This window comes from Netta rufina (assembly GCF_964035555.1).
Source record: "Netta rufina genome assembly, chromosome: 4".
Lineage (NCBI taxonomy): Eukaryota > Metazoa > Chordata > Aves > Anseriformes > Anatidae > Netta > Netta rufina.
Genome location: NC_140127.1, coordinates 14,396,633 through 14,418,128, shown reverse-complemented (window position 1 = coordinate 14,418,128; position 21,496 = coordinate 14,396,633). Strand labels below are relative to the sequence as shown.

At 41.1% G+C, this 21,496-nt stretch overlaps 1 protein-coding gene across 1 annotated transcript in view; it reads left to right on the top strand.

The window, feature by feature from the left end:
• Positions 1–11,279, top strand: part of TECRL (trans-2,3-enoyl-CoA reductase like) — a gene marked incomplete at both ends in the record, with an annotated part of 58,241 nt that extends 46,962 nt beyond the window's left edge. The window contains 7 exons of the mRNA XM_084286113.1: positions 1,276–1,381; positions 3,087–3,159; positions 4,513–4,556; positions 7,685–7,746; positions 9,042–9,123; positions 9,526–9,571; positions 11,152–11,279. Coding sequence (XP_084142239.1) covers positions 1,276–1,381; positions 3,087–3,159; positions 4,513–4,556; positions 7,685–7,746; positions 9,042–9,123; positions 9,526–9,571; positions 11,152–11,279 — 541 coding nt within the window. The remainder of the gene's footprint in view (positions 1–1,275; positions 1,382–3,086; positions 3,160–4,512; positions 4,557–7,684; positions 7,747–9,041; positions 9,124–9,525; positions 9,572–11,151) is intronic.
• Between the last annotated feature and the right edge of the window lie 10,217 nt (positions 11,280–21,496).

Here is a 21,496-nt window from a genome sequence, read left to right as displayed (position 1 = left end):
TGGGAACTTTGCACATTTAAGGAACGTGTATTCAGTCTGATTGTCCCCATTCTGGGGGTGTTAGTGGAGAGACATTAAGGGAGTTAGTGGAGCTGGGAACAAGAACACAGAATAGATGATTTCAAATCCAGAGTTGCAAGGCATTTGCCTTCCTTCTTTTGCTCACATGCTTAAAAAGAGAGAGTTTTTGGAGGCACAGAAAAGTCAGAAATACTTTTACCTTCTTTTAAATGGGTAAGGGGTGTGTGGAATCCTTCCAGTGACCCCTCCTTAATGGGTTCATCATCAGCCAAATCGGTTATAAAATTCCCAACAAAGCTGGAAGTTTGCTCTAGCCTTTGGTTAAGTTGTTAATCATTTCAAATTTTCTTAGCTCAAATCTCTCTGGTTTAATTACTTTGAAATTGTTTAATCTTTGACTCTGGCTACCATACAAGATGCATAATAGAAGTATTTGAGATTTCACATGCTGAAAGACACTTTTCATTTATGCCTTATAATTGGTTTGCAGTGAGGTAGGCTCTGGTAGCATGGTAAATGTAACCAAGATAAAATGCCACCAGGAATCACTCTTGACATTTGTTTTTGAAACTCAATCTGTATGAGCCGCAACTCATTTTCTGAAGCAAATCAGCAGTGCCTGTTATTGTTTCATAATCTTCCTCAAAAGAGAATCAGTATAATAATTCCTACAACAATTACCTCATTTCTTTGTAACGGGGAACAAAAAAGCCATCAGAATGGATTAACTTTGCAACAAAATCTCATTTTGTGTCCACAAGGAAATGAAATACAAACTACCTCCATGCAGATACTGGAGTTGGCAAAGGACAAGGAAACCATTCAGAAGCAATTCAGAATGTTTTTAAATGTCAGCCACATCCTACAGGAGCATTAAGGTAGCCTTAAAACATGGGAGACGTCTTTTGGAAAAGCAGACGTCTGCTTGTATACACAGCTGTCCTGTTTTAATGTCCTGTCAGGGCTGTGTATCACACTCAGAGCTTTAGGAGCTCTTTTTGATTCAAGGCTAGTAAAAATAAGCTGCTTCCCTACAACACAAAAGCAACTTTGTATAACACTGAAAATGATTCTATTAATCTTTGGTTCCAGATGCTTCAATTAAGACAAAATCTTAAATCCCACAGTTTCACTGTGACTCTGCAGTTTTGGAATATTAGTCCTCGTTCTTTTCATGACATTAAACTGTGAAGTAATAAAAATAAATCTTTTGCTTACCTTCATTTCCTTTTTTTTTTTTTTTTCCCCCTCCAGCTTGGCCTGCTTCTGCCATTGTTTACACTACATCAGACATCTTCTGGAGACGTTATTTGTTCACAAGTTTTCTGGAGGGCACACTCCTCTGAAAAATATGATAAAGGTGACTGTGCTTATTATTTTGGCAAGAGAGAATATCCTCATGTTGAAGTAGTCCTTGGAAGAAGATAGGAAAAAAAAATATTTTCTAGCACCAGCGATTACAATTAGTCAAAATATAAATATGAGAAAAATCTCAGGGTCATATCCCCAAGGACATGAATTGAAATCGATGTCCATTTTAGCTCCTGCGTGTCAGTGTCCACTTTGGCTCATCCACCCAAGGGGCTGATTGTCATGTACAGGATATTTTTCAGACTGAATGCTATTTTATTATGAGATATGCTGCTGCAATAACTAGCAATGCTGACAGAAATCACAGTCCACTTTCTTGGTGCAATATGAATACAGTGCAAGAGACAGGTGTAGCATTAGGAAGTTAAAAGCTAATTACAAATACAAGTATATATATCTCTCATTCTATAGATGGAAGCCTCAGTAAAGCTACATAAAGTCTTCTGTCTCCCAAAAGCCTTCCGAATTTCAGCCATGTGTCATTATAAGCTCTCCTTCCTTTCATTTCACTTACTGAAACTCAGTCATTTTGCATCACCCCACTCTCTGTCAAGCCTCTCTTGCAAAGTTTTGCAAGACATTTAACATTTTTGTGAAGAAGATAAACATACGGTCAGGATATCTCCATTCCAGAGTCAGAAAGGAGCTAAGAAGATATGCACAACTAGAGATGCTGTGTTACAATACACATTTTTGAAAAATAAAAAGGAATATAAGCTACAGCACCTATTTGGCTTAGGAGCCAGAGTGCCATTTCTACAGTGATCCATGCATGTGGGGGTTAAAGACCCACAGTAACTGTTGTCCCCTCACGTCTGTGGCACATGCACCAGAGTGGCATTGTGTGGAAAGGTTGAGAAGAGTAAGTCTGACTTGCCGCCCTGCTTTGGGATGGGGCTGTAGCCAGTGCCAGCACACTACCTGAGAAGGTACAAAGTGTGGGACCTTTAACTTTGACACGTAGAAAGGCTTTATCCAGCCTCCACAGTCTTTTCAGCTGGCTGGCTGGTGAGTTTGGGTTTTTTCCTTGTACAGAGGATGGGAGCAGTGACCCTTAAGAAGGGCAGGAACACAATGAAATTATCTCTGCTTGAGCTTTTCCAAGCCCATGGCTTTGGTCACCGAGCAAAGGTAGCTGGGGTGCTGGCTTTTCACAAATGGATGGAGCCAGGCTGAATCTATGGTGATAGGTGCAGTACATAGCTTAAAGGCACCGAGGGCCTTTTTTCACCAGGTTTAAAACAGGCCTATTTGGATGTGCCCTTTATTATCTCAGCTGCTTTAGCGTTCTGTTTGGCTAGCTCTATCTTGCCTGGAAATACTGAATTTAAGGTATTGTCACAGCTCAACTGTTTTAACCAGCCGCAGGCTTTTAATAGTTCAACTCAGAGAGACGTGCCCTTCAGTGCTGGAATCAAATAATAAGAAGAAAACAAATGTCAGTCCCTACAACAGGAATGAGAAACATTCAACAATGAAAAATCTGCACTGTGCATCCTTTTCTATTTATTTATTTATTTATTTTTAGTGGCTTCATAACATCTTAAAAGATCTATATTCTGTAACTCACAAAGCCACTGCAAAGTCTTTCAGTAGTCATCTGGGTTTTGCACTTATGAGAATTTATAGTTGCAGTTCACACTTGCTTTGCATCCTTTCTAACAAAAAAAAAAAGTATTTTTTGTCCATTCCAGGGCTGTGCCTTTTACTGGGGATTCACTTCTTGGATCGCATACTACATCAACCATCCGCGATATACGCCACCATGTATGTATAAGTAAAGTGCAAAATTAACCTTTGTTTTACGTAGTTTTTGGGGTGCAACCTTAAATCCCCCTAAATCGGTAGATGTTTTGGCCCTCACGTCAGATGACATGACTAACCTGGACAGAGACTGGCAGAAGGAAGGTTGGTGTGCAGGTGACACTCCTCTTGGGTCGCTGATAGCTAATGTGCAAGGCAGTAATGCTGCAAACAAGGTTGAAACCTTCTGAGACACCATTTTTATCAGTCTGGGCCATTCCATCAGCAGGTACAGCTTTATTTATAGAGAAAACTCTTTGCTCAAGATGCAGCTTGAAGCCAGAAGCTGTATCTTGCCACTGCCTTAAAATGACAATTATATAATGGGTGAGCGCTGGAGATCACCAGCCCTCTGGCACAGTTAGCTGGATAGAGTTATTTTGGATGTAGGAGAAGGTGACCTCCACAGCCACATCCGAAGATGGTTATTTTGGCGACAGGTAAGGAAAGCCGAGCAGATAGTTAGAGAAGGGAACGCAGAAGTGGTAAATCAGACCAGGCTGACAAAGGGCCCATGAAGAACATCTGCTTAGCAGCTACATACTCAGCTGTTGACGTGTGCTGCCCATTCTGGGCAGGAGCTTTCGCATATGCCCTTGGCAAATAGAGCCATGCACCAGCCAGAGAAAAAACATTCACAGAAGTAAAGGCTGGATGAGGCTTGGTCAGTGAAGTGAGGGACGTACATATGGTTTATGGCCCTCAGCCATGACCACAGTTTACAGGAAAACTGTAATTTTGGAGATGAACATGGCACTGCGCTAGAGTGGTCTGGGGACGATAGCGAAAAGGAGATGGCAGGTGAAGGGCAGGTAAAAAATGTGAAGGATAAATACACCTCTTGTATGGTGAGACTGTGAAGCAGATACAGTAAAGCCTCACTACTCAAAAAAATAATGTCTAGCTTATGTCCTGGGTTCTCTGCTCAAGTAGATAGAAGGGTCTGTGGACAAAACATAGGGATAAAGATGTAAACGCCACCCTGGTTCTCCCACTGATGTTCACTTTGTTCCTCCCCTTGCCTTTCCAAGGATTATAACCAGCAACTGTTTTGACAAAGTACTTGGATGAGTGAAGCTGACAAATGATAGGAAAAGTTAGGTGAAAACCACCTTGAGATCAGTGGTGGAAAGACTGGCATTTCTAGAGTGCCTTTGCTATTTGCATTGTCTTCATACTGCGTGATAATATCCACTCCTTCTTGCAGAGCCTGTCAGGAAAGAAGTATTTCTGCTCCTCAGCACTAGATTAATTTCACCCATAGCAAACCATGTGCATACTGTAAAACGCAATTTATCATTTCATTCTATTTTCTAGCATTTGGCCATAGACAAGTGTCTCTTGCTGCCCTTGGTTTTCTGGTAAGTACAGAAAATATATATATTAATGATTGTGTAATAGGAACAATTCATGATTTAGCAAAATGCAGTAATGCTGCTATGCGTGTGTGTATATATGTCCACTCTCCCAGTCCTGTGTCATTTGACTGGACTTAGTGATAATCTACCAAGGTTTCTGGGCCAGGAAGTCTCCTCGTATTATGTGCCTATACAGAGCTTAATGTAATGCACTGCATCTGCAAGCTGTGAGGACTACATCAGGATTATTACTACTCACAACCGTGCAAGTATTTGTAAGAAACAATTCACCTGGATCATTCTGAGGTTGTATTTCAAACAGGCTATTCAACACAGGTTAAAAAAAAAAAATTAAAAAAATCTCCTGAGAGATATAAAACCTTGCAAATTAGACGAAGAGTCAAAATAGTCTTTGCTGGGAAGAGAGGAAAATGCATAGTTGCACCCACAGGTGACTGCTGAACCTGATGTTTCAATGAACATAACTATATCCTAGGGCAGAGGCTCAGTAAGATAAGAAATTCTGACATGAAAATGTGTATTCTCTTCCATCCTCTGTTGGCATTGCAGTTGGAATGGCTGAGTATTAACTTACCCAAGCAAGCATGGGTAACTGAAGCAGCCAGCCTCTTTGAAAATCAGTTGCAGATCAATTTCCAGAAATACAATAGTAAGAGAAGAAAGCAATATATCTTGTCCTTCAGACAAACACTATTCTGAAAAGCACTCAAACAGCTCCTGTGTGAAATTTAAATGCTTCCGTAAATCAGAACCCTTAAAGATCACAGTTTTGGCAGTGCTCATCTCTGGGGTTGGCCACGCAGTCCTCAGCTTTTCCTGCCCAAATAAGGCACAGCAAAGACATGCAAAACCCTCACATGAAGAGGCTTACTTCATGGGGCTGTGCAGCTGGAAGCAATAGTCCCATAGTGTGGTGCCAGGAGGCTGTGGTGGGCAGTGGTGCACCCAGAGCCTGACCACCTGCGCCCTTCCGAAGCTCAGGGACTACTTGAAACCAAGCAAACTAGTTGCCAGTAAAACTAGCCCTTGACAAGATCTCTGCAAAGGAGCAGATATCTAAATGAAACATTCTTGTGACATGCTCTGCTATAACTTTCATGGAAAAGGGTGCCATCAAGGCAAGCCAAGAGCCCTGTTGAGGATGTTTGCTGCACAATACAGCCATCCTCTCGAGCTCTGCATCAGAAGATCTGTGGTCTGAATGCCTACAGCTCTTTAGAGGAATTCATACCCAAGGAAACTCAAAACTTTTCTCTTTCAGACCTCGTGCTGGCAGATCCTCTGACAACTTAAAACAGCAACATACAAAAGTAAATGATTTGAAGCTGTTTTCACAAGGTTCTTAAACATATGAATAAAATATTTGTAAGACTTATTTTTTCTCTTTAAGGACTTGTCTTTAGTACATATCCTGATTTAAGTCTATGCATCCATAGCTGCTGTAAACAACAATACAGAGTAATTTGAAGAGTGTCAGCAGGCCCTTCTGAAAGATTTTCCTATTTAGAGAAATTGCTCAAAGCTGTGCAGGGATGGTTATCTTCCAGGGTACACGTGGAATGCAAAGAGGGGAAACAGGATGTAGACTTCAACAGTTCAGCCTCATAAAGATGCTAAGGCTTCTGTCTGCACTTCTCCACTGCCCCACTTTTTATATTTCTGAAGACTGGCTTACGTTTAGCAGTACTTCTCAATTTAGAGCATTACCAGCCACGTTTCTAAAGAGTGACATAAGAGCTACTTACTAGCTGAATGCAGCTGCAGAGCCAAAGGTGATCCAGAGAGAATCCCAGCAGAAATGCCCTTTCCCTGCTTTAACTTACAATCGATTATAGAATTACTACGTGTTATCTGTAGTGTATAAATCTGTTTTTCTCCACAGTGATATAGGTAGCACATCTTTCAATCTGTACAGTGTTTCACAAAAACTCTTTAAACTTTTAAACATTTTTCTTTTTTCTTTGAAGCAATTGTAAACGGAAACAATCATGTTCCTAGTTTGTAATCAGAAGCACCTAAATTAAATGCACTTCTAATGCTGTGGCTAAAATTACAGCTCCTGATATAATGTTTTATAGTAGAATTTCCTTTTCTGCCTATTTAATGTTTTACATCTGGTGTTTATGATAGATGACAGCTAGGTAGTTGTAATTAAAACAAAATAAAAGGACTGCAGGATTTGACCCATGACTACCTATCCATGCAGAATAACAGCTTTGCTAGTAGGAGAACTGATTTCAACTTTCCTAACAAAAAACACAGAAATCTCTCTGCCAAAAAGAGGAAAATTCTTCAGCAATGCTATCTGCAATGTTCTTTCAGGTAATGGCACATTTCAGTACAAAATTAACTTCTGTATTTCTTTCAGTTAGCTTTCATTGAAGTTTGTTATGGCTGCCTTTTTCATAATTGGCCTAAAAAATCATATTTCACTTTTTTTCTGTATTAATTTTGTGACTTTACACTTTTAATGTCTCTAGCTTTTAGCAGTCTTCCTCCTTATTATTCTAATTTCTTGATTTTTGCCAGCTTAAAAAAAAAAAAGAGTGATAAACAATACACTAAAACATAACTTTTTAACACTGCATTTTTTCAGTGTGAGAGGAGAAATCGGTCTTCAAACCCAGAACTGGATAAAAAAGTTCAGTCCGAGATTGAAATGTCTACTACCATTTTGATTTTCTTCATAAAACAAGGGAAAAATGAAAAATACAAAATGAGGTTGTTCTACTGATTTACTTGGTTTTCTTCTCCAGACAAACCTGAAGCCACCTTGTTCTACATGCTACGTAACCAAACAGGGAGACCTGGTGCCTCTTCTAAAGATTTTAACCAACTAAATATTAAATATCAAGTGTGCGAATTTGGTTAGGCTGGAAATGGCATAAGCAGAGAGTAGCAGAACAAGGAATAATGTTGGCTCCCTTTACTTTTAAATTCCTGATTATTATCCATTATCCACTCCCATAGGGTGGCTGTGGAAGTCCTTCCAGAGTATATTTTGGAGACAGAGACAAAGCTGTAGAGGATGGGGGGGACTCTGGTTATGCACTGTAACGCAGCTAGCATTTTAGGCATACAACTGAAAAGATGTTTTTAATGTCTTGCAGATGTGTGAAGCTGGAAATCACTTTATCAACGTAGCGCTAGCTCACCAAAATCACTCAGGTCTGTTTCATATTTGTCTGTTTAAGACTGAAGTGTGCTTAACCCATCCATCTTCTGCTGGTATATAATAATTTATGTATCTACGAGCATGGAATAAAGAAAGATTAAGTAGGTACCCTACCATCGGTATGATGTGCTCAAAATAAATGTGGTGACAAGGAAATATTAACAACACTTGTTGTTGTTCTAAAACTTGTAGCAAATTTATCTTAATTATACACACCTACAATTTAAGTGTGAATTTAAGCATGGAATTCCTCTAAAGCATCCTGTTGACAACAGAGAATTCAATTGTAAATCAGTTTCAAAATTTTAAAAGTGAAATTGCTGGGGTTTTAGATATACCCATCTCATGCACAGATGCACATCCACATACATACAAACACACGATAAAATCATGAATACTTACACAGGTGTCTATCTAAGTGTGCATGTGTATGCTTTTACAGGCTGCTTCAGGTATGTTTTTCGTTCAGGATCTTTTATACCTTGCGAACAAAACCTATATATACTGGATACACTAGAAAATAAAATATATTTTCAGATAATAATGGTGTAATTTCCCACAATAGCATCCTGTTCAAGAAAATACTTCACCATGGTACAATCAACTTCACACACTGAAGTCAGTTTCTTCTGTTCCAGAAAGCTTTTGATGTACTGTGGTTAGGCAGGTGCTTATGTTGTTTATTACAAGGAGTCTAAAGCAGTTTAAAAGCAGCAAAATCATTTTTTTTTAAGCATCCTCAGTGCCTACAAGTATTAAAGACAGAACCGTTGCCAGAACTCGAAAAGTGAAATGTCGCAATTTATATGAGCGTTATCAGTGGCTGCGGAGAGTCGTGCTGTTAGCTCTGGAGTTGTTTTCCTGTTCTGCTCAGGAACGAAGGATGAGGATGCAAGAGGGGACAGGTTCATGGCCAGGAGTCAGGCTGAGTAAGATACATCTGCGTCCTTTCTATCCCAGAAGAGTGCCCTTAGCACTCTCCTGCTGGCTAGTACACATTAAACTACTCGTTTCTCTTTTCCTCTGAACAAAGGTCTTATCCTTTGGACATGCCAAACCTTTCCTGTACAAACGGATACGTGGCTTGCTAAGCAGTGTTCTCACTGGGATAAATGCAGCTATGCTGTCTCAAAGATTTCACAAAATTTCCAGACTATAGCTATACTTTGGAAGCATTGACCAAAGTGACCCTTGTCACATAGTTAGCTTGTTATAGGGCCTTGTTCCCCTCCCTGTAATAAAACCACGGGCTTGTCTTTTTCTTTTTTCTTTTCCTTCTTTTATAAAGGAAGTAAAGCCTGTTTTCCAAGTCCAACCTACAACCCCTTCACATGGCTCTTCTTGCTGGTATCCTGTCCCAACTATACATATGAGGTACGTGACTTTCTCCTGTTTCTTTGCTAAGGGCGGGTTGTAAGGTCCTGTAAAACTTTCAGCCTGTGTCCACAGCAAGTCTGCAGCTCCTCCACACATCTCCCTATACATCAAGCATTATATTTTTTGTTTCAGAGTCTCCTTGCTCCCACAAATGTTTCTCCACCAGCCCTTCTCTTCCCTCACATGTGTAGCATGACTTTTGAATATATTCTCCTCCATTGCAGAGTCCCCAGCAACCAAATGATTTACCCCCATCTCTTCACCCTCACACAGCACACCGGGTGGCCCCTTTCTAGCTGTTTTTCCCCTTCTCTCTCCAGTGCAAAGTGTTAGACTCTTGTGAAGATTTTCCCTTCTGTTTTGTGCATACAATTAACAATGCCTTTACCTTTGCGACAGGTTGGCTCTTGGATTAGTTTCACGGTGATGACACAAACACTGCCAGGTAAGTTTGAAATAGAGCAGAGAGAGCTCTGAAATTGTTTGTGGAGGTGAATTCTGTAAAATTAAAACATGCTCCAAATTTACAGCACATGAAATACTGTCAGCAAATCTCCCCTGTGACATGACTGTATGAACCTTCAAAGCACTACCCTCAGAAAGTTGTGGGGGGCATGAACACTACTGAGACACCCCCAGTCAGCTTCTTTGGATCTAAACCTGCTGGTTTTTTTTGTGAAGTATTATTCTTTTTTCACTTTTCACAGTGAAAATTAACTTTGAAATTTAATTAAGAAATACAGATTTTTTTTTCATTTATAGTCAAACATGATACAGGGAACTTTCTTTTCACTGTAAACCTGGAGTGATACTTCTAATAGGAAGAGCTAAAAAGACATACTGAGTAGTTCCAATGAGCAAAGACACACAAAGGTGCCAGGATTTTCCCACTTGCTTTTATCAGGCACCCAGCTCCTAATACCAACCTGCTTAGCAGTGTTTACAGATCTTGCTCAGTATTTTCTTGAATCCTTAGAGCCCTAAATACCCGTACAAATATGGTCCCTGGGACTGCACTCCCCGGGACTGAGCTCTCCAGAACATTCACTTTTTAATTATCTTGCCATTCCAAAACAGAAAATAATAAAAATTACTTGCAAAAAGTAGCCCCACGTGGTTTACAAATGAAAAAGGAAGGGATTTCAGAAGCGGCTTAAACTCCATCATGACAAAATAAAAATAAAACTTTTAATTTTGCTTGAAAGATAAAACATTTTTTTCTGCTACGGGTCCAGGTATGGAAATGATCTGAAAGTTCAGGGGCATTGTAGGGCTGCATTCCTGGGGGCAGAAAACAGCAAAGGATGCTGTGTGCACATCCTTTCAGTGACTGTCCCAAACATAACTTGGCCAGATGCCAGATGAATCTGATCCCCCAGCTCATTTTAAGGGAGAAAACGGGTACTGAATTTGAAAAAAAAAAATAAAAATTAAAAAAAAAAAAGGAAAACATTCTCTACCTCTCAGCCTGAAAGAACAGGAGCCTAAAAGACCTCTTACTGAGCCTTGATGACCACAGCAGGGGCCAATGCATCTACACTGAGGCTTTTGTGAGACCTCACTTCTGGACAGCTTCATCTGTGGCTGTCTGCTTGCTCCAGGGTCCAGCTGTACAACAAGACGTTACAGCACAGCTCCCTGTTGCGGTTGGAGGCTGAGGGTAAAAATGAAGAAGTGTTATAGGCCAGAAGCAAATCAGAGAAATAGTCGTGTGTGGTCACAGAGAATTCTGTGCCGCGACTGCACGAGGCCCAAGGAGGCCGTGATTTATGATGAGGCCAGAGGTGTTTCAGGGTGTCTGTAGAAGATGTGAACATCTTCTGCACACGTTCTGACATGGCAGCTGTGAGCCTCAGGACACGTTATCACAGCCACTGCAAGGCTGAGAACGAGGGCAGGGTTAACTTGTCTCTGCCCACAGAAGAGACTTCAGACTTTTCCCTAAACCCTCCTGTGTTCACAGAAACAAACACTGAAAGAAAACACGATCCTTTTTTTTTTCTTTGTTCCCTTTTTTCTTGATAGTCGGCATTTTTGCTTTCCTGATGGTCATCCAGATGTCTCTCTGGGCCCAAAAGAAACACAAGCTGTACCTGAAGAAATTTTATCCAGAGGTGCGGAGAAAAGCAGCTATGATTCCTATCATCTTCTGAGCCCTTCACGAGAATTGAAGCCTAGAGTGTACAGCTCAATAACTAATGCAGAGCAAATGAGCCATTTAATTCAGTAACCAAAGAGGACAAACTTTAATGGAATACACCTCAACTGCATGCATTCAGATCTGGTGATTTTAAGGTTTGGCGTTAGATGTTGACCAGATGCATGGATTTTTGCATCTATTAAACTGCACAGAAACAGCATGTCCTGCCTCAACTCCTCTAAAGCATCACATCAAAGGATGACTTGCTAAGGTGTTAAAACAGTTTAGACTACTTTTACAACTTTTTTTTTTTTTTTTCCCCATCTTTCTTTTTTATTTGATTCTGATAGCAAAATGTTCAATACAAATTGGCTTAAAATGATTCACTGCAGAGATATCTGGTTTTCTTTTATTTTCAGGTAGGCAGATCAGCCCCGCAGTCCCAGGAGGGGACTGTTTGTGAGCTGCTTCCCAACTTGCTACTAATTTGCTGCATGACCTTGGGTACATCATATATATCCATACCCCCTTTCTCACATTAAACAGTTCTGGAAATGGCAGAAGACTTTCTGGACTAACAAGCATGTTAAGATCTTCTTGTTCAATGCCCAACTGCATCTGGACACCGTTCACTTTAACTTGTATCAAGCACTGTGAAATCCTTGGGCACAAGGTGAACCAGATTACAGCTTGTTATCAAAAAGGAGAGGGATTTTGACAAAATTTCAGTCCCTATCTGAACTGCCACAGATGAATGGCTTCTGCTCCACTTCAATTTGGCCAGTAAGTTCTCACTGCTACTTTGCTTTCCAGGACATTATTTTCCAGGGTATCCTCTAGAATCCCCTGGATTTGTTATTCAAGTCCTGAAAACTCTCTTTAGCTCCATTTGCACATCAGTGGATCCTTGCCATGCAGAAGCACAATTGTAGTTAGAGACAGCAAGAGAATCAGAACTGTTTAAGCATGCATTTATGGCCCAACTCGGTATATCTTAATTCCAGTTTCATTCTACTACCATTGCACATTTATCAAGGTCTTTTGGCTCCCTTAAGCCTGTGAAAAAGATTGCCAGAAAACCTTTAGTTGTTGGAGAAATACCAAAATACAGATGCAAAGTAGGCAGTTTGTCTCCTAGAGGCTATGTTATCTTAGCACCAGCCCAAGTGTTCTAACAAAGTTCATTTGCCCCCAAATTTGTGTTGATATTCCTCTTCTAATGTCTAATCTAGAGTCTCACAATTTGCCCATTAGCAACAATAACTCATTTTCATCTTGGTAAATAAATCACTTTCCATATTTTTTTTTATTTTTTAAGCTGATAACATCTAATTTTATTTTATTTTTAATCCTCTCAATGGAAAACCTGAGTTACAGTGAACTCCCAGTTGTCTAACCCAGACTACTAATAAAGATCTGTTTCAGAAAAAGTATTTTCTGTACTCTTTAGTCCCTTATACATAACAGAAATATTTTGAAACTTTTTTTCCAACTAGTGTTAGACATGTGAGTCATAAGACTGTTGTCTCTTTTTGTTTTTCCAGTTACTGGGATTATTTTAATTTCAGGTTAATTAAATGTCTCATTTTGGCAGTCTTGAAGTTTGAATAGTTCATGAGGAAGGGTAACTTGGTAAAATTACACATTTATCTAGTAGTCTCTTGGTTGAGATTATTGCAGCTTTAAGTCTGTTCAAGGCACACTACTGGCATGACTCCAACTGCTGGGAGCACAGTTCCTCTTCAACAATTAGTTTAAGCCAAGTAAGTACTTCAGGAACTGTTTACCTCTCTGCTTTTTAGTAGGTCAATTGGTATGTGAGGGTAGGGGAAGAAGGGTGTTGGCTCCCTAACTGAATGACTGAAGTTTTAAAATCAGGGTAGGAGCAAATACTAGGTAATAACAAACGAAGATATACTGCAACAGGCTGTCTCAGAAAAAAAAAAAAAATTGGGATTCGTTGATGTGATTTTGACTAGCTAAAATTGCTCTAAATTGTGTTAAGTCACTTCACAAATAGCAATAAATCCAACTTCCTGCACATTCATGGATCTTTCTCTATTACTCTACCTTCTGTGATTTTCAGGGCAAGTTCTGTGTTTAGAACAGATAACGTATCTCCCTGTATTTGCCAGTAATTTTTGCCACAAGCATCATGTATATTCTGAAACAAAACAATTGTCTCCACACAAACATTTTCTTGGGAAAGTTTGTCATGACTACTAATTACTTGGGGAAAAAAAAAAAAAAAAGAGTTCTTATCGAGCTCAAAATACTCTGATATTTTCTTGTATTAAGGGCTAATGCGGAAATAAATGGTTAACTGAAAACATGTTTGGCAGTATTCTCTCTTAGGCACAGACCTAACTTCTTCAGAGCCATCAGTAGGAGGAAGACAGGGGCAGGGTCACCTGAGTGCCAGAATATCATCATGTTTCAAGGTCAGAGGGAATGAGCCAACATTCAATGTGATCCATTGCTCAGGTAGTTGCACCCTACTTTAGCCCCTTAATACAGAGTTAGTTACTCAACAGACATTGTGAAGGATCTCACCATCACAGCACTCTGCATGCACTGGCATACACGGGAAAATAATCAGGAAAACGTGAACAAAATTTTTCAGTCCTGCTCCCCTGTGGTGGCCGTGAAATCTACGAGTTAAAACAAACAAAGCAGTTCTTTCCCTTTGAGCTCACTCCTTTTTTTTTTTTTTTTTTTCTTCACCTGGAAAGGTGATGGACTGTAGAGCAGTGAACCCACAGCCCTGTGGTGCTCAGGATGTTCTCTACCCTTGCCTTTTGCTCCAGTGGCCAGCCTGAGCTTCCTTGATGCTGCTGCCAGCCCTCATCTTAGATGCAACATAATGATGTTTGTCACAAGAAGCAGGAGGCAGAGCAATGCATAGCAGAAGAATCAAGTGGTCAGAGTTGGAGTGAGACAGATTCAGGTTAGATGCAGGGAGCCAGCACAACTACTGGCACAGGTAGGGCCTTTATCTACTGGGGCAATTCCTGCTCAACACGCTTCAGAAGCTTGCCATCCAAGCCAAAAGACCACAAATACAGCAAGGTACAGAGACATGAGCCTACTAGACAACAGTTCTGACGGGGACAGTGTGAAAATAATCAGCTGAAGTCCCATGGAGTCCTTCCTGGCCTGCCCAGGAAGGCTGGTGTGAACACCACTGCTCAAAGCACTGCTTTCTCTCCCATCGGTGGAGACTCCTCACACCCAGGTCCCTTTGTGTTCACCCAGCAGCTTGCTGCTGGTTTTCTGCTGTGATCCTCCAGACGGGTAAGTCTCATCTTTCTCAAAGTCTAATTTCAAGACTTTCAAATGGGGTAGCCTAAAGTTGGGCCTTTGGTTTCACAGGTCTACATTTCTGTGGCCTGCTCTTGCCATGAAATGCTGACCTTGACAAGAGCAGGCACCAGCTCAGGCTCTCTGGTGATGCAGTGAGGCGTTGTGATGGGGAACCAAAGTGGCAGATGCTCCTGTACACAGCTTGGCAGCCTGCATTTGGATGCCCAGTTTGAAAAAGCCCTTAAGACCCAGCCATATGCTTGTCTTATAAGACAGTTAACACATCTTCCCAGTTGACAGGACTGAAGATTGTCTCAGTGATTTCATCTCTCCATAGAACACTGAAAACAGGAGAAGTGAATAGGCAGATGGTCATCCTTTTTTAAACATGCTATTATCATCAAAATATCTTGTACTTTCCATTGTTTTGTATAAAGAAAGTGACTCTAAATTGGCTTTTATCACACTAGGAACTGAGATAAAGCAACCTGATAGCAAAGTAGTTCTCTGAAAGAGAGCCTGCAGTGATAGCTAAATATAATAAAATAAAAATCACTGAATGTGAGGACTTCTAAAGTACACTATAAGAGGGAGAAAGCTATAGGAAAGCAAGAGACTATTTATCTATTTATAGTTTTAACAAGTGCTGCTGAACTAAAAATTAATTCAAACCATAAAGAGTTTTTCAGCAAGCTAATATTTTCCACATGATGCTTTATTGGCTTCCCTTTTCTGTATTTTCCTAGGCACAAGTTTTGTCTCCAAGCTATATTCTCTGTCATTAACATTCATGAAAGCTTTTAGAGAAATGTACTGTATGCCAGTTCCAGCGTTCCACAGATAAACGTAAATGAAGTGTTGTGTTGTCACTGCACAGTGACAAGTACCCACATGAATAATATTTTACTATGAAAAGCCTGGTTTATCACAGGTGAGTGTATAAAGGCTGCTGTATAGCTACAATTAAAGGCAGTTTTCATAACACATGGATTTAGCACCATGGAATAATTTTTTTTCTAATGCTCTCTGCAGACGTAGTGTTCAGCTACGTATGTAAGTTGGGCATGTAACTCTTTCTGCAGGTGTTGGAGCCAAGAGCAGAGCTGCCCTGGGCCTTTATCATGGCACCAGTGGTTGGCTATTTATTTGCCTAGCTCACCAGAGACTGGCTTTTACTCTGGCACTGCCCTGTGAGGATGGCTCTGAGAAAATATTTCCTTGTCCGTGTGGACAAGAAGTGGCCCATGTGAGGGGCGTCAGTCACCGTGCGACTGAAATACTCTGCACTGAATTGCTTTGCAAGATAATGGTAAATCTAAAACCTCTTTTGTCAAGTGAAAAGACAAGCTAATGGGTCCTGAAGTACGTGCATTTGGATTAAAAAAACCTACCACATATTAACACCTTCACAACACCTAGATTTCTAACATATATCTACTTTTATCCAACTTCTGAAGCATTTGAAGGCTGAGTAACCAAGCAAGAGGAAATCATTTATAGATAAAAGAAATATGATAAAGAGTATTCAGCAATGCTAATGAATTCCTTATTTAAAAAAGCAAACTTCACATCTTTTGTTGAAGAATTCTGATCATTAGCCAGCTTCCTTGTAATACATGACATTATTCCTGGGAAGAAGTAATACAGTTCTACCTGTGATCCCTTCTGCTGTTCCAAATACTCTGCCGTTCTCAACAAGGAAGGCTTTTCTTTTAAAATCATAGCTCCCACCATCTGGGGGCTCTTTCTTTTAAAGCACTACGGGGCAGGCTCAGAAGAAAACAGACCCCGTCAAGCACTCTTTTGCTCTTACTCATACTGAAAAGTCGATGAGTTTTCAGTTGACTGGTGGAGCACCATGACACTGAGTTACAAAATAAACAAATACTTTAAAAAGTGTCCCTCTCCTGAAGACGAGAAAAGAAAAAAATGTTATTTTTTTTTTCTAGGACATAATATGAAGCCATTTCCTAGGTTCAAGGGCATCCTTGCAGAATGAAACATTGATTAGAGAGCTGGAAGGACTAGAATGTGGCTGCAGTGTGCTTTTAGGGATTAACAGATATGTCTTTTTGGAGAGAAATTTCACTCTTTCTGACAACAGAGCTTGACAGAAATGGATTAAAGATGACATGTCCAATATTGCATCTAATGAAAAACAAAGTACCTGTTCTGAAACCAACAGGGAATACTGTCACATAAGAACACTGTATTCTTCCACCCTCTGGTTTACGTCATCTCTTTGCAGAATGTGCTTTGCGTTTGGACTAGTATGGCATTCATTCTAACTCTTACTGTTTATCTATTAGAGCTTTGAGATACGCAGTAATGTCAAAGGAAAACCAACTCCTGATTTCAAAAGGCTACAGATGAAATATTTGTGTTACCTATTTCAGCCCTGTTGCCCCACACACCCTAACTTCAGAATGACTCTCCTACACATTTCCTTTGCTCCTAACCTCTGCAGCTGTTCATGGCCTCCTCCCTGCAAAACACAAGAATAATTCTTCCAGGTCTAACTAATCAAGTTTGTAACAGCATCTTACTATTAAACCATAAATCTGTGGAATAAAAGCTGCAACATAATCTCACATACGTTTGAAATGTTTTCTTATGTAGAGAGCCCTAGCAGGTAAAAGAAAAAGATATTGCAGTAATACAGACACAAGGACAAAGTGAATAGGACCGTAGTAATCTGAGAGCTGCAGTCTCCCCAGGGGCTCAGTGCCTTGGACATCTGTCCCAGGAGAGGGAAGCACAGATATAATAAAGATTTACTGCAATGTAATAAAGGCAGTGCTGATCTTGCTTACAGACCTGAAATTAACTTTAGAAGACATAGTACCCTGAGAACACTTAAATAAACAGGTAATCTATTTTGATAACATGCAAATATTTGTCAGAAACTGTACCTCAAACATTCTTGCACTTGGTTTGGAAATGCCAATTTTACAATAATTTTCACGCATGCACTATGAGCACACCATGGACTTGCACAGAGTACTGCAAGTTACACAGGGAATTACTGATAATGACTAAACAAAAGCATGCTGTTTTATTATGTGCAGTTATTTGTCTTCATTTTTGTCAGGGAAATAAAGTGCTATTCCTACCAGAGAAGGCGGTGAAATTTCTTGCAGTTATGAACTGCGACGCCAAACCCTCAGGGCAGCCACACGACTGTGCCAGAGAGCTTGAGCTTGAAAGAGGGAATTCAGGAGTCATTCGTAGGTAGGAGATGACAGCTCTCCACAACCACCCTGCTCCTGTGCTGATGGGTCTGAGTCCCTGCTGAAACAAAGACCATTTCAGCCACTGCTGCAACTTTTCAAAGCTGAATGCCCAGGGGCTGTGGCCCCAGCCAGCTATTTCAGCACCCAAGTTCTCTTTGAGCAGCTCAAGGGCTGGGATGCCACAAGCCTACCGCATCTCTGCTAGAAGATGTGCCGTGGACTCCAGGCCAAGGTGCTGAAGCCCGATGCAGGATGGGTTTAGCTCTCTCGGTAAGCCTGCCAAACAGCTAATGCAGTTTGTCATCCTTGAAGAAGCCACTGATGTTAGTTTCTCATCCCTCAAGCAACTCGTGGTACGTGCCAGCCGGTGGTTCGCTGACTGGCTCTCAGTGGCACAGGGCTGCCCAGACCAACAAAAACAAGCACAGCAGCCGCTGCTTGCAAACACTTTGAAAAATTACTTTTATTTACTGGCACAGTTTGTGTAAGGGCACTAAATCTAGGCACATGCAACAGGAGGCAACCTTGCCTACTGCAGTTCTGTAGCCTTGGGACTGCAGATGCATATGTCATCCAAAGGGCATATTTAAAGCAAGCAAAAAAAAAAAAAAGGAAATGCCTCGTGTAATCACAACGTCGTGTCGCAATTATTTGTGAATAATGCATTATAAAACACGCTGACAAGATCCCCACTTCTCAGCAGCCCTTTGAGCAGTCATTTTTTTTCAGATACCATTGAGCAAATAGAAATAAAATCAGATCCTTCAGCATCCACAAACATATGGTTGACACACACAATCAATAGGCAGTTACAAAGAGAGAAAAACTGCAGGAGTTTTCTTATTGGAGATACGGAGGGGGGAGAAACTCCCACCCCCCACTTGGAGCAGAGAAAATAAAATTGATTCATTGGTTACAGTGCAAGGAGATGAGCATCTCCAGCAAGAATTAAGGACACAAACAAGGTCACAACAAAATTTTCAAAGCGGCAGCCGGCAGGATTGGCCAAACTGCCTTCCATTTTAACTGCAATTGTCGATAAAATAGGCACATTATGAGGCAGGCTGAAGGATGGTCAAAAGGTTAAGCCCGGCGAGCTGGTAGAGAAAACAGACAAAACCACCCTCTGACACAATAAATCTCTGCAGACGGGGCTTCTGCTGCTGCTGTCCTGATGGGGAGAAGGGCAGAGGGCTGAGGGCAAGCAGATGTCCTAACACCTTGATCTCAGGCAGTGATTTGCAGTGTCCCAAACGCAGTTTGTGCACAGGGTCTCACCAGGTCTGGACTGCTGCTCTGGCACTTTTGGGCAGGCTCAGTCCACTGCTGTCCTTGCTGGGGAAATCCCTGGTTATCTTGCTGAAGGAAAGTCAACCTCTAAGCTGAAGGAGCAGCCACCAGTCTACTGCAGCCCCAGGTTCAGTCCCTTACCCTGATGCAGAGCAGAGCGATTCAGGGCCCGTGAGCCTGCAGCAGGCAATGAAACCAACAAAGGTTAGAGGGAGCAAAGATCATGCCTGTTATTTCTACTGCTTACCTGGAGCTGCCAGTGAGTTTCCCTGCAAGATTTTCTCTCCATTTCAATTTCCTTCATCCCCAGAGGAGATGCTGCATGCCTTTATGTTGCAGCAAAACACTCTACAGCCGCAAGAAGTGAAAGCCATCTGTTCTTTGAAAGTAAAGTGTTAGTGTTTTTTTTTTCTATTTTTTCTAATTAATATAACTAATCTTTCAGTTTGCTTGCATTTCACAGACAGATGAAATACTACGTATTTCAGCATAAGCTGTGAGAGAAATAGTTCAATCAATCCAAAATGACTTTTTTTTTTTTTTCTTTTCTGATTTTTGATTTACAGAAAGTGTCAAATATTTATGTTTTCACCAGAAACCAAAATTTACCAATTCCCAGCGGGGACCTTGCTTTCCAAATCTCCCTTTTAAGACCCAGTTTCTCACAGTGCTTCTTTCCCTCAAACCAAGCATCACTTCATTGCTAATTCCTGTAAATTATGGGTGTGAGGGACAGCATCCCCTTGCTTTCAGAGAGAGAACCAGCCAGGCTGAATCCTGCAAGCTGGAAAACATAAAGGTTGATTTCCCCAGCAGAGAAAACCTCTGACCACTGTGCACATGGGAGTCTCTGACACAGCTTGAACTGAGAGTGAACCAAGCCTGATGTATCAGACCATGGAAAAGTCAAAGCAGCAGCAGGAGTCAGCATGCTGCCAAGGGGGAAACATGTAGCACTGTTTGGGGATCGGGAAGGAAACTGATGGTGCAGAAGCTCTCTGAGACCTGCTGGCTCCCAAGGATAACCAGGCGGTGCCCTGTGCCTTGCTCAAGCTTCCAGCCCCTGGATGTTTCCCCATCTTTGAGCCTGCCTGGCTCAAAGCAGCCTTGGGGCAAGAAGGGAAAAAGTCACCAGAGACCGAGGTGTCCCTACCCTGGGCTCTTGGAAAGCCTTCTTGCCCTCGGCGAGCTGATATCCTTGAAGCTCTGCCCTGTCCCCCACGTCCCCCTGCCCTCGATGGTGCCGCAGTGCATTCCTACAAAACAAAAGCTGTCCACGGTTGCAGATGGCTGTTGTAATCTCCCTGACTGACATAAATAAAATAGATGGATGCGAGCAGACTAATGATCTACTCTAGGAGGCTTGGTTATGATGCACTGAAAAGAACAGCTGGTTGTCAGCAACATATTTACCAGGAATTTAAAAGACAACAACAGCCATATAATCCAGAGGATTTAATGACAGAGTGGAATGAATGCTGAATAAATGCTCCTTTTGATAAACTCACAAACATTTGGGGGATGCAACAGTGATTTATATTCTTATGGGAGAAATAAACAAATTAAGGATTTCACGGCCTTGTGGAGACTGGATTTTGTAAATGTGAATTTCAGTGTACTTTCAGATTAACCTTTTCTCTCTTGGTATTAGAGGGAAACAAAACACAGAATTTTCAACTTGCAAGAAGCTCCAGATTTTTGGTACACAGTTGGCTTGTTATTCGGCCCTCTCTAAATCAAATCAGAAAAAAAAAATGTTTCACATTCAAAATGTTCTGTGGAGCAGGATTTCAAGCTTGGTCTATACTGAAACCATCAAATTACCACACCAAAATTTTAACTTTCTGGGTGTCAAAATGTTTGAGTGAAAAGTTGGATTTTCATAGTGTTGAAATGTTTCCTTGCAAGATGGTAAAAATCACTGCGATTCCCAGCATGGAGTACAACAGCTGCATTTAAAAATGTCTGTTATCATCTGGACTAATAGAAACAGACAGCACTACTGATGGGTGAAACGAAACTCTTCAAAACGAAGCTCTCCGTCTGAATTCAGCTTTTGACAATCTTCCTACAGAGCTTTCAGATATCAACGAGAGAGCATTTTCCAAGAAAAATCACCCTGGAAAATGGCTTTGGCCAGCTCCAAGGAACGTGCTGAATAACTGAGGGTACAAAGAGCACAAGGCTTTGGCTATGCTGTCTCTCCAGCATCAGACCTCTTGCACCTTCTCTACCCATTCCTTGCATCTCTGTACTCTCCAAAGACAGGGGAGAGGCAGCATGGCATGCCTGATGTTCAGCCATTTGGACACTTCTGCTGATGTCCTTCCTGAAACGTGGCTCTGTTCGTCCTGCCTCACTGCGTGGTACAAGCCTTCAGCTGCAAACATGCTGGCATTATTAC